The sequence below is a fragment of the Petromyzon marinus genome, chromosome 36, assembly GCF_048934315.1.
Source record: "Petromyzon marinus isolate PM22_M1 ecotype Great Lakes invasive population chromosome 36, UKy_Petmar_22M1.pri1.0, whole genome shotgun sequence".
Taxonomy (NCBI): Eukaryota; Metazoa; Chordata; class Hyperoartia; order Petromyzontiformes; family Petromyzontidae; genus Petromyzon; species Petromyzon marinus.
The window spans coordinates 489,241-504,044 of record NC_133702.1 but is presented as its reverse complement, the minus strand read 5'-3'; the positions used below and the strand labels follow the sequence as shown (position 1 = coordinate 504,044).

Genomic DNA, 14,804 nt, shown 5'->3' with positions numbered 1-14,804 from the left:
TGTCTCGCCGCTCAGGCCACCCAGGGCGGCGCGGGTCCACAGCCCCACCCCCACAGAGAGGCTCCCACAGCGATGGGGCAGCATGACCGCCCGCAGTAGTGGGAGTACAGATCACCACCAAATCTGACAGCTGCTCAAGCGGCACCACAGCCACTATAGGAGGAGGAGTAGGAAGAGGAGGAGGAGAAGGCACCGCGTCTCGTTACGCATGTCCACAGGGGGCCATGAGAACAGCGGTCACGTTTTCAATTCGACTCTCACCACGCAGCAGCGGTGCTCGGTTTGGAACCCTCGAGAGCATAACGGGCTCTGTCGAACCCAGGGTGAGACTCGAACTCGGATCTCTCACATTGTCAGTCGAGAGCTCTCAGCACAGAGCCGCCGGCGGATTGAAACTCAAACAGCGCTGTAACATTAAGCAAATGAAACCAATGAGTCTTTAGGTAAAGCCACGTAGAAAAAAATATAAAAGACCCATAGAATATGTATTCCTGCAGTCACGAAAGCTTTAAGTCCAGATTCAAACTCAACACGTTCGTCAAGAATATATTATTATAATATCATGTCAATAATATAATATTATGTCAATAATATAATATTACAATAATAATATTATAATGATGTCAACTTGCAACGCGCCGCCGCACAGCGGCCACTCGCTCTCGTCGAGAGGAAACTCCTCAGAGGCACGAGGAGGAGGAACACGACACCAGGAAGGCAGCAGCAGCAGCCACGCGGTGAGCCGGCTCCAACAATTTGCCAAGCTCTGCGGTCCTCTGAGTGTTAAGGTGTTATCGCCCAATTAGTGAGCGTTAATTCACGGGAGGAAACCGGAGCACCCGTATAAAACCCACGCGTGGCAGGGGAAACACTCTACCACATGCAGACGGAACTCGTGGAGTCCACATGGTTGCTGCACCGCCTTCTCCCAGCAGAGCCAGGGCACGGCACCTCCTCGACGCACACGGGACGGAAGTTGTAAAACATCAGTGCGGTGATCTACCAACCCTCGCTGCTGCCACCACAGTGCTCGGTGACGGGGCGTGCGCCACGAAACAGAACACTCCGTGCGGCCTTAAACAGAAACCAAATTGGCGACGTATCGGGCGACGGCCCTTCTCTGCAGCACAGAGAGAGAAGCCAGAGACAGTGAGGAAGAGCGAATAGGAGGAGGGGTTGGAGACTGAACTCATTCAACATTGCGGGCGATGGAGCTGGCCGCACGTTGTTGCATCAAACATCGCTCGTTGTACGCGACTGACACTGAGGTCCCCCCACCCACACAACCGCACGCACATCACCCCACTATCTTGCACCCAACCACCCAACCCACACTCCCTCCCTCACCGCCCGGTGGTCTCCCAGTCCCAGAGTAACCCCAAATAACCCAAGCTGCCTTCAACCCGCTCAGCACGTGTCGTTTGGTAACGCGGGGGCGGGCGGGCAGCTGGGCGAGCACACGGAGCTCAGATCTCGGATCGAGATAGGAGCGCGATTGGAACTCGAATCGTCTTCGTGTTGCGTTCTCGAGCACATTGGTGTCGTAACGCAGCTGGCTGTGTGGATAGACTCCGGGCACTGTGATTGCAAACACTCAGAGCAGCGTGGCCCAATGGCAAACGCTCGTGCCTCTCAGCAATAAGTCCTGAGTTCGATTCTCGACTCAGTGCGTCTTCTGTGTGGAGTTTGTGTCTTCTCTCTCCTGCTGCTCTGCACGGGCTTCCTCCGGCGTTCTTCCATTGCAAAAAACCCAACTCACACACGGTGTACTTGGCGTTGGTCAAACACAACCCCAATGCTGAACAATTGCACTGCCAGTGACTCAACTGAGATCACACACACAGCAGCAGCAACATCGCCCCGGACTGCGAAAACTTGGCGTGACCCTCATGAGGGTTTTGAGACTCGGTGAAGCTTTCCTGGATAAATACGCGGAGTAGAACAATATGGAACCGTCCCTCCCTCCGGCCAGCCAGCCAAACTTTTTTTGTGCTTTAAAAACTCACGAATATAAATACGTCGAGGTCGTGCGTGCACGCCCGTGTGCAGAGTCACTTGCACGCGCTCTCACGTGCTCCTAATCAAATCACATCTTGTGCCCCGGCCCACACAAGAGGAGGAATGCGGGCCACGTGGGTCGCCTGTCACGCGAACCACCCTCCCCCTGCACTCGACTGGCGGCAGTGGGCAAGCAGCGGCACCGAAACGTGACCCACCCTCCCACCCCTAGCCCCCCCCCCCCACTCGACACCCCGCCTCTTCCACGCCATCGCGTCTCCACAGAACACCTTCAGCCGCAGGTGGAAATTACACATTCCCATGGCGAGAGACAGTCTATCCAAAGAACGACAACTCTGGAATGTCCACGAAGTGGTACTCCCTTCCCAGGCCACCCTTGCAACTCTTACTCAGCACCTTGAAGGTAGCCTCCACTTAACGTGACGCAACAATGTCCCTTTACAGTCTCGTGCGGATAATGGGCCGTGCTATAAATGGCTCCGGGGTCGGATCGGTCTGTCTGCTCCGACTGCAAACTCGTACTGACCAACGCCCACCAGCGTGGTCCGCTGAGACGGAATCGCGCGCGCGTTCCACAGAACTCGCTGGGACCAGACGTCGCGGTCCCGTGCGACTCGCTCGGAACACGCCTGCACCCACGGGGTCACGCCACGTCCCCGTGACCCCAAGCCGAGGTCACGGCGTGTCCCGTGCGGGCCTCGCGTGACCCCACCCGACCACGGAGACGTTAATTCCCTGACCACTTCAAAAATGTATTGTGCCGAGGTTGTAATGTATCTGCATTCATCTTCAGTGAGTGTCTATGGTAACTATCAGTAGCTATCTTCTTGGTTATTTCGGTAGTCACGTAGAAGGGAAATAATAAAATAAAAAAATAAAACGTCATGATGATGATTGCTTGTTTAGCAGTCGAAACGTCGTGAGAATTGTATTGTTTTATATTTTTATTATTTTATTGTTTCCCTTCTACGTGGTGACTTTACCGAAAGAACCAAGAATATGAATCTCAACGCCTGTTTTGTTGCCAGACAAAAAGGGGGAAACCTCTCCTCAAATTCAAACAAACTCAACGAGGGATTCGTGAATCAGTGTCGATGACAGCGCCGTCTTTAACGCGTAACAGTAACAAATATTATGCCAACTTTAACAAATATGTTGCTTAGGGTGAGATTCACGTGGAGACGAAGCGGCCTAATGGCTCGGCGTTGGCAGGGAGACTGCTGATCGCGTGGCTTATGAGCCGATCCTCTCACCCGACGCGACCTCCCCTGGGAGACACTCGCTAATGAACCGAGGTTACTACACAGAACAGAGTAACACGATAGGAGCGCCATAATAAACATCAGCTTCTGATGATCCACCAAACTGAAGCAGTGAATACAGAGCACACGGCAAGGGAATTAACTCGGCTCCATGAGGAGTAGCAGCAGCATCACTCCCTTGGCTCCAGCCTCTCTCGCCGGCTTTGAAGAACGCCACACGGCGCTGTGAACTCCAACTCATGGTGCATGGGGTCGGTCACTGCATGGGACAACCACGTTGCCTTCCCATAAATTGGTACTTAAAAAAAATAATCTCGAGTTATGATGTGCTGCGTCAAGTCGACTGGGATTTGAGCTCGCGACTTCCGACTGCGAGTTGATTGATGCTCTGGCCGCGTCGCAGCGACACCAACACGCAACCAGGAACGAAGTTGCACGCAACCAGGAACGCCGGGGCGATCCCACAAGCCACGAGCTGGCCACAGCTGCTGGGGGATTCCGAGCCCCCAGCCCTGCACAGCGTCCACGTGCAGAGTTCAAGCGGCCCGTACGACCCTACCGAACGTACGACCGCGTGCTGCAGCCGCAGGGGATCCGTTTACCCGTCACAGTAACCACGATTGTCTGGGCCACTGACGATATTGCGAGCAGATGCCGCTTTGACGAAACGCCGAGGCGACGCGCACGGCCGGCCAATGGAGACGTGCGGCCACTTCCCGCGGCGCCCCCCTCCCGCCATCCTCCTCGCTTGGAGCACTCGGCAGCCCCAAGCGGCGCTCTGCTCTGTCGGTGGCCAAAGTTGCAATGCCACCAAGCGGCGCTGGCGTTGTATCGACCCCTGAAGGACGATGGGTGTCATCGGCTCCTGACCGGCATGTGAACCGAGTTGATCCGCGGTGTCAAAGCCACTGCACGACGCAGCAGAGTGGCACAGCTGCTACGTTGGGTCTGCTCGTCCGCGAGTCCAACACGCTCACCACAGCTCTCCAACAACAGAGCTGAACGTAAATTATGAAAAGCCGTCCTCTTCAATCTACAAGGTGGGTGGCGAGCGTTTCTATTACAAACCCATCCCAATATCCCTTTCCACCCATCATATTCTTGTGTAATATGGCAGCGGCAATGTGTGCAGGAGCTCGATGCCAATGTCGAGGTTTGCTGGCCACGACGAGAGGGCTTCAGCAGAGTTCGTGTTGCGTTGCTGCATCTCCACTGAAAGAGCGCAGGCCAGTGGTTGACCATCTGGTCTGCTCGCCCATTGCACAACGCGCACGCTCGCCGTGCAGAATGCTCGTCTGATGGACATTGAAGGGCGTCACCAGAGCGCGGTGGTTCTCAAGGTGCAGTGCCCGAACCACCGCTGGCCCGCGACGGTCCTGCCAGGTGTTGATGGCCGATCTAGAACCAATGACAATCTTCATAGCTTTTTGGTTTGGACGTTAATATTTTACTTGTTACGTAAACTACCCTAATTAAACTATCATGACCAAGATCTAAATGCCGCTCATAAAACAACTTTAAAGCTGCGTAAAAAAAGTTGTATGTACGATTGAATGAGTAGGCGTGGTATTTCGAGAGGCGTGAATGCGTCGTCACCAAGGGGTGGGTGGGTGGCTGGGTGGTCCGCGAGACAAAACCAGTTTGAGAAACAATGCAAGAGGCTCAATTTGGGCAAAGTGCTCCCACGAGAGCCTCTGGTGATCAAGTTGTTTACCTTTAAAACAAAGATGCAGAGAGGCCTTGGTTTAATTCTGTATTAGTCTAGAGAAAATTGCTTCATGAAACCAGAACTTTTTTTGAAACTTTATTTGCAACTCTCAAAGTCATAAAAGGCAACACAAACATTTTAAAACCCAGACACTTATTTTGTTGCATGAGAGGTGTCCCATCTGCATGACTCGACTCTTCCCCCAAGAAAACAAGAGGAGTCCTGAGTCAAAGAGAGAGCAGGGAAGCAGCAGCGGACACGCGGACACGGCCACCAACCATCCACACCTCCGCCTTGAGCGCTCGCATGCTACAAGAAGTCATTTGTTGGGTGGAGGGGAAATGTTAAAAATGTTTGCCACATCCTTTATGCACGTGTGCAAGTGTGGCACAATCGCACCGCTACACATTTCCATTCACGGATTTCAAAAGACGACCCTTGGGTTTGTAAACGAGGCCGGACGAGTTGGTGGGTCTATTTTCGTGCAGCACGGCGGGAGAGCAGTTACAGAGACAGGTACCGGAGAGGTGGCCCAAAGGGAAGAAGCCACAGGCAGACGCTGGGAGACCGGAGTGGGGCGTTCTGAGGGGGGGGGGGGGGGGGGCTGCAATAGCCCAGCCGAGCGAGATAGCGGAAGCATTGGCAGGTTGTGGTGGCATCAACGCAATTGGCCACGATGACCGTGGACATCAAGCCCTCCACCTCACGGTTTTAAACATGGGGAGCAATTTCTGCTATGGCCTTCACCACGGACCCCAGGACATGGGAGCTGCGCTCCGGAGTCACCGAACGAGGTCGAACTGCACCATCACCTCCTCCCCACCGCACACTAACAAGCACAATTCGCTCACACAACACCAGCAACACGGGCAAATTAACACATACCCCAGAGGATGCCCAATATAAAAACACATCAGCAGCCTCTTGTAGTTTCAAGTTATGCAGTGAACAGTGAAGGCAACAAGCAGTAGCGCCGCGTTCCCAGAGTTTGGCGGTCGAGCCGTAACGGAGCAAATCCTCGGGCGAAGGCGATGGCCGTGGCGCCGCCATGGCGATGGCCGTGGCGCCGCCATGGCGATGGTCGTGGTGCCGCCATGGCCATGGTGGTGGTGCCGCCATGGTCGTGGCGCCGCCATGGCCATGGTGGTGGTGCCGCCATGGTCGTGGTCGTGGTGCCGCCATGGTCGTGGCGCCGCCATGGCCATGGTCGTGGTGCCGCCATGGCGCTTGAAGCGGCGTCTTGGTAACACCAACAAGGTGAAAACTTCGCTGGTGCGGGACGTGTAACATTTAGCGAGATCCGTGTGGTCCTTCAACAGTTGGCGATATCCCAGTAATCCTGCAATGCCAGCGATATGTAGGTCGCACGTGGGCCGTGGTACACGCGCCACCGATAACCGAGCCAGCGCCTCGCCGTACGCGGCACACACGAGCGTCTCCGGAACGCCGTTGCCACGTCCAGGAGCTTGCGGGACGTGGCCGCGTGAGAATCAAAAATAAAAGCGAATGCCCAGTTTAAAAGAGTCAAGAGCTCCGACGGTGTTCACAGAGAATGGCCGTGGAGAGAAAGCATCATAAAAAAGACAACGTTTAAACCAGGGGGGCATCAACGACAAAGCCCAACCTGCAAGGGGCCAACGACTAGAGGTGGGGGGCAATTCAGTAAGCGGCCTCCGAGCAGCAGATCACATTTTGACAAAAATACGCATTTTCCCCAAGCGAGCCTCCAAGTGTTCACATTTGTGCAGATCGCAGCACCGGTAACAATCCCAGCCCTGGGGTGCGGGGGGTGGGGCGGGGGGCGGGGCCCTCCCCTTTCGAGAGATGAGAAATACAGCAGCAGTGCTCAGAGCTGTACGCCCAGCACTTTCGCGCACAGCACACACACACGAGGGACACAGAATTTTGTAGGCGCTGCTACGACCATCAGTATCATAGAGGCGCATTCAACTTGCGCTCGCAACACGTCCGAGTGATATTCATAAAAAAGTGGACGTTCAGGGACTGCGTAAATGGCAGAAAGTGGTTCTGGCAGTCCCATCAAACGGAGCTTGAGAGTGGTGGTAACACAGTGGAGGAAACAAGAGCGCTGGTTCCCGATTGCACCTTCCGTTAAGACAAGATCCGTCACGCAAACACGCATGGTAGCTACACCCACCCAGGCTGCGCGTGCCGTCCGGCCCAACACCAATTTGGAAGTCTTCGTGATGAGGAAAATCTAATCAAAGCCTCGCAATGGAGACGGTGTCTTGTGGCCACGAAATCGGAGAGATTTATTGGCGACGTTCGACCGCTGCACTTCAGTGAAATGACGGTGTGTTGATATTTAAATAAAATAAAACTCTGCAGTTATTGGTGGAAAGTTCCTACGCATTCTGGGACCTCCCGCTGTGCCCTCACCTCATCCTCGAGCACCCCCCCCCCCCCCATCACAGCACCTTGTGCAGGCACTGCGGGTACATCTTGGCGGCGACGCACTCAAAGTGGCGCCCCAGGTCCCAGAGTCTTTCGGGCGCCGTGTACACCTCGCGCCACGTGTCGGCCTCGCCCTCGTTGGCGTACAGCGAGTACCGGCGGCACATGCTGAACACCAGCTCCTCCAGCAGCACCTGCGTCTGCCGCACGAACATGTGGAGGCGCCCGCCCAGCGCCACGGGCCGCGCGTAGGGGCTCGCGCCGGGGTCCAGCGGCAGCTCCGAGCGCCGCTCCCACACGTTGTTGCGCAGCGAGTAGCGTTCCACCGTCAGCGTGCGCCGACGGCTGCCCTCGCAAGGCCCCCCCGCGTCGTCGCCGCCGCCGTCGCCGCCGCCGGCCGCCGCGGCCGCCGCCGCCGCGGCGGCCGCGGCCGAGGAGAGGGCGCCGCCCACGCAGTAGAGCCAGTCGCCGCACACGAGCGCGTGGCTCTGCAGCCGCGGTACCGTCATGGGCGTCAGGTACTCCCAGTGGTCGTGCTCCGCCTGGTAGGCCAGGAACACGTCGCCTGCACGAGAGACACACGGCGGCCGGTTCACGTTCTCTCTCTCTCAAGGTTTCGTTCCACCCGCGCCGTGTGCGTGTGAACATACGTGCGCGTCTCGCACGCGTCATCCGTATGCACGTGCGCGTCGGCGAGTGTGTGCCTGTGCGTGCCTGTGCGTGCCTGTGCGTGCCTGTGCGTGCCTGTGCGTGCCTGTGCGTGCCTGTGCGTGCCTGTGCGTGCCTGTGCGTGCCTGTGCGTGCCTGTGCGTGCCTGTGCGTGCCTGTGCGTGCCTGTGCGTGCCTGTGCGTGCCTGTGCGTGCCTGTGCGTGCCTGTGCGTGCCCACCCTGCAACACGTAGATCCTGCCCAGTGCCGCGGCCGCGCTGTGGTACTCCATGGCGACCGGCATGGGGCTCACCGAGGTCCACACCTCGTCGCGTTCCGAGTAGCGCTCGACGGACTTGAGCGCGTTGCGGCCGTCGCCCTCGTACACGTGGCCCCCCACGGCGTACGTCGCCCCCCGGCAGTGCGCCAGCTGGCAGCGGATGCGTGCGCGCACGAGCGTGCCGCAGACGCGCCACTGGTCGCTCGAGTGCTCGTAGCGCCAGCACTCTGCCTCGGCGCGGTGGTCCACGGCCGCCTCGTTGGAGCCCGGCCGGTAGCCGCCGGCCACCAGCAGGTCGTTGTCGGGCGTGACGAGGAGGCCGGCCTCACGCAGGTCGCCCGGTAGCCGGCTCAGGCGGTAGACGTCGTGCGTCGCCGGGTCGAGGCAGATCACCGTGCGCTTGCGCGCGGAATGCTTGTGCGCCGCCTCGAAGCAGATCACCATCTCCGTGGCGGTCATTCCGAGCCGCGGCCGGCTTGCCTGGGCCTCGGGGTTGGCGTCTGCGGAAGCAGCGGCTCCGTCCGGGCGCAGCGCGCGGGACAGCGCCGCGGGCAGCGCGCGGACGTACTCGGCGTCCATGAGCGAGAGGCGCAGGCAGCGCGCGAACACGCCGGGCAGCTCGGGCAGGCGGTCGGGGTCGCGCCCGGCCCACGCCACGACGCTCTCGTAGACCTGCTCCTCGCGCTCCACGTTGAGGTCGTCGCTCAACAGCAGCTCCTCGAGCTGGGCGCGGCTCAGGCCGCCGAACTCGCGCTCGCGCGCCACCGCCGGGTACCAGCGGCGGATGAAGCCGCAGGCGGCGGCGCGCAGCTCGGCGTGGTGGTGCGCGTCGGCGAACGCGAACACCCCCACGACGTTCTGCGCGTCGAGACGCGACGCCATGAACGCCGCCGTGAGCGAGAGCAGTCCTGGGATCTGGAAGAGGTTGGCGGCCGCGAAGGCTCCCTGCACGTTGGACTCGGTGAGGTTGGCACGCGACGTGTACGCAAAGTCCAGCACCAGCTGCATGGCCTCCACCTCCACGCCGAGGATGGAGACCTCGCGCTGAGAGCTCTCCGTCAGCCCATTGGTGAACATCGACCTGAGTGGCGGTTAGGGTTAGGAGGCAGACGAGTCTTTTGAATTTATAAACGGTAGGAACGGTACATTTACGGTAAAAACTACAATTTGGAAACTCTTAAATGGCTCGACAGCCATCCGCCTCCTTAGGATGGACTAGTTCCTTACAATGAGAAAGCAGAATTTTTACTGACGCAGGGAAAGCCTTGGTGACGAGTTTCATCGCACAGCTTGCTTGCAGAAAAACCACCGGAAATTAAAATAAACATTTACTTACCTACCAGGAGTCGTCGTTTGGGCGTTTGACAAATCTGTTACAGGCAGGCCAGCAAACTACTTGTTAACTTCCCACTTGAGACAAGCACCACCCTGCCCCTCGCTTCACGCAGACAAGAGCGCAGGTTACCAGGAGAGAGTTTTGCGTGGTACCCAGCGGCGGGCGTACAAGGAGAAGCGCTAAAGGTGGTAGAAGACTCTAGGACAGGCCTCTGGTTCACGAGGCATGTAGAAGGCAGTGGGTGGCTTTGACGAGGTGGCCCCGTGCATTGACCGTGACGGCCTTGTGACTTTGATCCCAAGAGAATAAACAGGCCCTTGGTAAAAACCGAACGCCGCTGCACAATGACGAAGGGAGATCACGAGAGTGGCCTCAGCCCTAGCCCCTGCACACGATGTCAAACGACTGTCGGTTTTCTTTTCAGAACCAGACTTAACGCCGCGGTAATAATCTGGGCGGCCGCTGAATTCAAACCGCGAACCTTTGCAACGATGGAGCAGCGAGCGCGCTACCGCCGGGCCGTGGAACCGCGCGGAAAAACCGGGAAGAGCCGACTGGCGCGGCAACGCTTCTCACCGGAAGTAGGGGCTGACGGCAGCGAGGACGTTGCGGTGGCAGGGGAAGGAGCCGCCACACTCGACGAGGAGCAGCACGTCGGTGAGCAGTCTCTCGTCCAGCATGGCCTTGAGCTGCTGCAGCAGCTGGCAAGCATGCTGCTCCACGGGCAAGCACGCCCCGGGCTGCACCCAGCCCAATAGATCTGCAACGCCAGCGGCACGCGGCGCTCGTTCACGCACCAACATACGACAATCCCCTCATTGCGTAGCCTTGACCAGACTGCTGGGGCAAGTGCTGTTGGACAGCACACCTCAAGGCTGACACTGTGCATAAGGAGTTGCGTGGCAAGCAGCATGCTCGGCCACTTTTGTCCCTTCATTCGCAATGTTTACACATCGTACCAGGTATTCATTTGAGGCAGAGTCAACCTATGGGAAGGCCCAGAAATTCATCAACGATGTTGGCCCAGAGTGGAATCGAAATCTGGTTGTCGGGTTCGTAACACGGCCTGCCAACCACTGCACCGCCGCTTCCCAAACATCACACCCCACGCGGGAACGCGCAACATCCCGCTAGCGCCAAGTGCCGTTCGCGAGAACAAAGTCCGGCAATGATATTGGGAATCCGAGGTGACTGGGATCGTAGTGCAGTGCGTGAAGCATCGTTCTAAAATAAACCCCGTGTACACTCCCACACAGCTTATGTAGACAGCTTGTGTCTACACAAGCTGTGTACACTCCCACACAGCTTGTGTAGACACTCAGCTTGTGTCTACACAAGCTGTGTACACTCCCACACAGCTTGTGTAGACACACAGCTTGTGTTTACACAAGCTGTGTGTGTACACTCCCACACAGCTTGTGTAGACACAAGTGTCTCACCGCTCTTAAAAGTTACACATTTTCCTAATTTGCCCTATTATCACCGTCAATGTCATGAGACTAAGTACTGTATCTATTTAGATCTCTGTGCAGTGCAACAATCTTTCTATTCGACAATGCCCTATGAAAGTGAAGATCCAAGAGATCTCTGAATATCGCTTATAAAATTACCTCTCATCGACACAGTTGAGGCCACGGATCCACTGCAAATCTAAGATAAATTGCTGCCAGCAATCATCACCAGCAACGGTTTCCACAGCCCAGACGACATGGCAACTTCCAAAATCAGATCGCAAAAAACGGCATCTTCAGGATTCTGGCTGGGATTGGGGCGTGATGGGCCATGACGGGCTGCAGTCGTCAGATTAATGACAGCCATAACTTAACTAAAAATCTGCAGACCAATAAGCAAGCAAACATTTATTTTTCATTGGCTAGATAGAACTCTGTCAATATATTTAATTACCCCATGTCCGAGATTAATTTAACCAGGTGAGAATTCGTGACCATGGGACAACCGCTATTGCCTTCAAAACAAAAGTGTTCGACTCATTATACGATGACAGAGTTGGTGCCTCAGGATTTAAACGTGGGACGTTCCAATTCAGACCTGGGTTCAAGTACAATTGTAATTGTGGCTTTAAAATTAATTGCTATCAAAGTGCAACTTTAGCTAAAAGGTCTGCGCTGTCGGATCCGATTACGGGTCGGGCACTTTACAAAAGCACCACCAAAGCCGCTTCGATGCCTTAAAAAGCAGCAGCAGCGACTTAGGCTCGCAACGGACAATGCGGGGTCGACGCGGTTAGAACCGCACCCACCCAGGGAGCTCCGTCTCTCCCGTGTGCGCGAGTTGATCCACTACCGCACCGAGGTCTGGCCCATCTGGTTTGAGCGCCTGGTCCTGACGCACTCACACACCTCCATGCAAAGACAATGATCCCCCGTATAGCCTTTAACATACTGTAGGGGCAAGCCCTGTTAGCGAACCCCTATGAAGGCCGGTAATGCACAGGTGTTGTTGGGTGGCCAGCACCGCGCACGGGCGCCGATGACTCTCTCTCTCGTATTAAGTGTATATATCACACCAGGTACTCATTTGAGGCCATGTCGACCGTGCGGAGTCCCGGATCAGATGAGCCGTCAGTGGTGTTGCTCGTGAGTGAGCGGGAATCGAACTCGGGATGTCGGGCTCGTAACAAAGGGCGCTAACGGCTACCCTTCATAAATACTGTACATGTTTTTGGGTTGGATCTCGTAAATATCAATTAGTCGTAACCCTACACCACCCGACACAGCCGGGAAGGTTTGTCACGTAAACAGAACGCGCCAATTCGTTACTTCAGCCGACCGGTGTAGTCGCGAGTAAGTCCACAACATTTACAATTTAAGTCCGACGTTTGGCTGATAATGACATCCAGCATCACCGGGCGATTGAACAGCTACCCTACCGCTCCCCAGGCGCGTACGCACGCACGCGCGTGTCGCGTACGCGCGTGTCGCGTACGCGCGTGTACACACACGCACGCGCGCGTGTCGCGTACGCGCGTGTACACACACGCACGCGCGCGTGTCGCGTACGCGCGTGTACACACACGCACACGCGCGTGTCACGTACGCGTGTACACGCACACACACGTGTGTCACGTACGCGTGTACACGCACACACACGTGTGTCACGTACGCGTGTACACGCACACACACGTGTCACGTACGCGTGTACACGCACACACACGTGTCACGTACGCGTGTACACGCACACACACGTGTCACGTACGCGTGTACACGCACACACACGTGTCACGTACGCGTGTACACGCACACACACGTGTCACGTACGCGTGTACACGCACACACGTGTCACGTACGCGTGTACACGCACACACGTGTCACGTACGCGTGTACACGCACACACGTGTCACGTACGCGTGTACACGCACACACGTGTCACGTACGCGTGTGCACGCACACGTGTCACGTACGCGTGTACACGCACACACGTGTCACGTACGCGTGTACACGCACACACGTGTCACGTACGCGTGTACACGCACACACGTGTCACGTACGCGTGTACACGCACACACGTGTCACGTACGCGTGTACACGCACACACGTCACGTACGTGTACACACACACACGTCACGTACGTGTGTACACACACACGTCACGTACGTGTGTACACACACACACACACGTGTCACGTACGTGTGTACACACACACACACGTGTCACGTACGTGTGTACACGCACACACGTGTCACGTACGCGTGCACACACACACACGTGTCACGTACGCGTGCGCACACACACACACGTGTCACGTACGCGTGCGCACACACACACACGTATCACGTACGCGTGCGCACACACACACACACACACGTGTCACGTACGCGTGTACACACACACACACACGTGCTCGCACGCACCGCTGCGCGCCGCCATGCCACCCGGCGACCCACCCGGAAGCGGAACCAGCCTGGGGCGAGCGCGAGCTCGAGCGCGTCGGGGCTTCATCGTGACTTCCGCTTCCGGTCCGAGTTACTCACGTGACGAGGGGGAGGGAACTTTCCCCCGCGCCTCGCGCCGCGCCTACAAATGGGCGCGAGCCCCGCCCCTCAATTTCCCCCTCCCCGCGCCCCTCACCTCCCCCGCCCCTCGCTCACTGCCCTCCTACCCCTCCCCCACTTACCCCGCCCCTCCCCCACTTACCCCGCCCCTCCCCCACTTACCCCGCCCTACGCTCAGGTTGAACGGGTTTTGTATTTGAACGACAGTCGTCTCAGTGCCACACAGTAACACACACACGCACGTCTGTTACGTTACAAACAAGGTTTTCATTAAGTTGCCCCCAGGGTCTGGAATACTTTTGCCAATAAACTGCAACTTGAATAACTACCTATGAGATCTTCACTCAAAACTGCTCTAGAGGAGTTGTACACCCCTAGCTGCCACTGCTATTCAGTGGCCTAAAATAAAATAAAATGTTTCGCTCCGGATGACCGCTGCAAAGTATTATCTGTATTTTGATTTAGTGTGCTGATCTTAAAGGTGCATTGGAAAATGTGATACTCTGACTGATGCTCCTGTTGTTGTGGAGTAACTCATGCAGCCAGCTATGGCTCTAGGGTTTGGTGTTACATGTTATTTATGTAGTTTATTGTTAAAAATTCGGTCACAGTCCCTATGACCACTGTTACATTGCAATTATGGCTTTATTTTGGTGATTTCGAAAAGTTTTTTGGTTTGGCCATGTTTTTGTTTGTTGAAGTACGGAGTTAGACTGATGGCCTTAATCTCAGTTGTCTTGTGGTTGTTGTTGTTTGACTTGCATCCCACTGGGATTTTTGCACACAGCGTTGGTGTACGGTGCTTTTTCAGGAATATTTTGATGTTTTTTTCCTGGATTTTCTGTTTGCACAGTCACATAATCACTTTAAGATGTTTTCTTGTTCATGTTTTTGTTTTTTTGTTTGTTGTGGTTGCACCCGATTTAAGAGTCGAATGGCTCACAGGGCTATACCAAATAAATGCAACTATGAAACTATGAAATGAAGTTCTAATTTAAGAGACGATACGTATCTCACATGAACAACTTTGTTTCATAACGCCTCGCGATGTACACATTGGCTTGATGGCCACGTTGCAGAGGCGGGAGGAGAAAGTTCTTAGGGGGCGTTGTTTGACCCTGAGG

General features: G+C 56.0%; 1 protein-coding gene across 5 annotated transcripts; it reads right to left on the bottom strand.

Annotated features, from left to right (window-relative positions):
* Positions 1-5,432: 5,432 nt before the first annotated feature.
* KBTBD8 (kelch repeat and BTB domain containing 8) lies at positions 5,433-13,694 on the bottom strand. Of its 5 annotated transcripts, XM_032966795.2 has the most exons (5): positions 13,540-13,559; positions 11,279-11,458; positions 10,245-10,428; positions 8,293-9,413; positions 5,433-7,969 (listed from the first exon to the last, which is right to left on the bottom strand). In XM_032966795.2, the coding sequence occupies exons 2-5, from the start codon at positions 11,283-11,285 to the stop codon at positions 7,419-7,421; spliced, it is 1,863 nt and encodes a 620-aa protein (XP_032822686.2). In that variant the 5' UTR covers positions 11,286-11,458; positions 13,540-13,559; the 3' UTR covers positions 5,433-7,418. The 5 variants fall into 5 exon arrangements, with proteins under 5 accessions (XP_032822686.2, XP_032822683.2, XP_032822684.2 ...); XM_032966792.2 differs by lacking the exon at positions 11,279-11,458 and having other exon boundaries at positions 13,540-13,694; XM_032966793.2 differs by lacking the exons at positions 11,279-11,458; positions 13,540-13,559 and adding an exon at positions 13,573-13,694.
* Between the last annotated feature and the right edge of the window lie 1,110 nt (positions 13,695-14,804).

Bases quoted from the DNA above. Each gene is read 5' to 3' on its own strand.
- KBTBD8 (XM_032966792.2), bottom strand. From the start codon at position 13,627: ATGAAGCCCCGACGCGCTCGAGCTCGCGCTCGCCCCAGGCTGGTTCCG. The intron at 10,429-13,539 runs GTGCGTGCGAGC...CTGGCGTTGCAG, and splicing joins TGGCATGGCGGCGCGCAGCG to ATCTATTGGGCTGGGTGCAG. The intron at 7,970-8,292 runs GTGGGCACGCAC...TCTCTCGTGCAG, and splicing joins CAGGATCTACGTGTTGCAGG to GCGACGTGTTCCTGGCCTAC.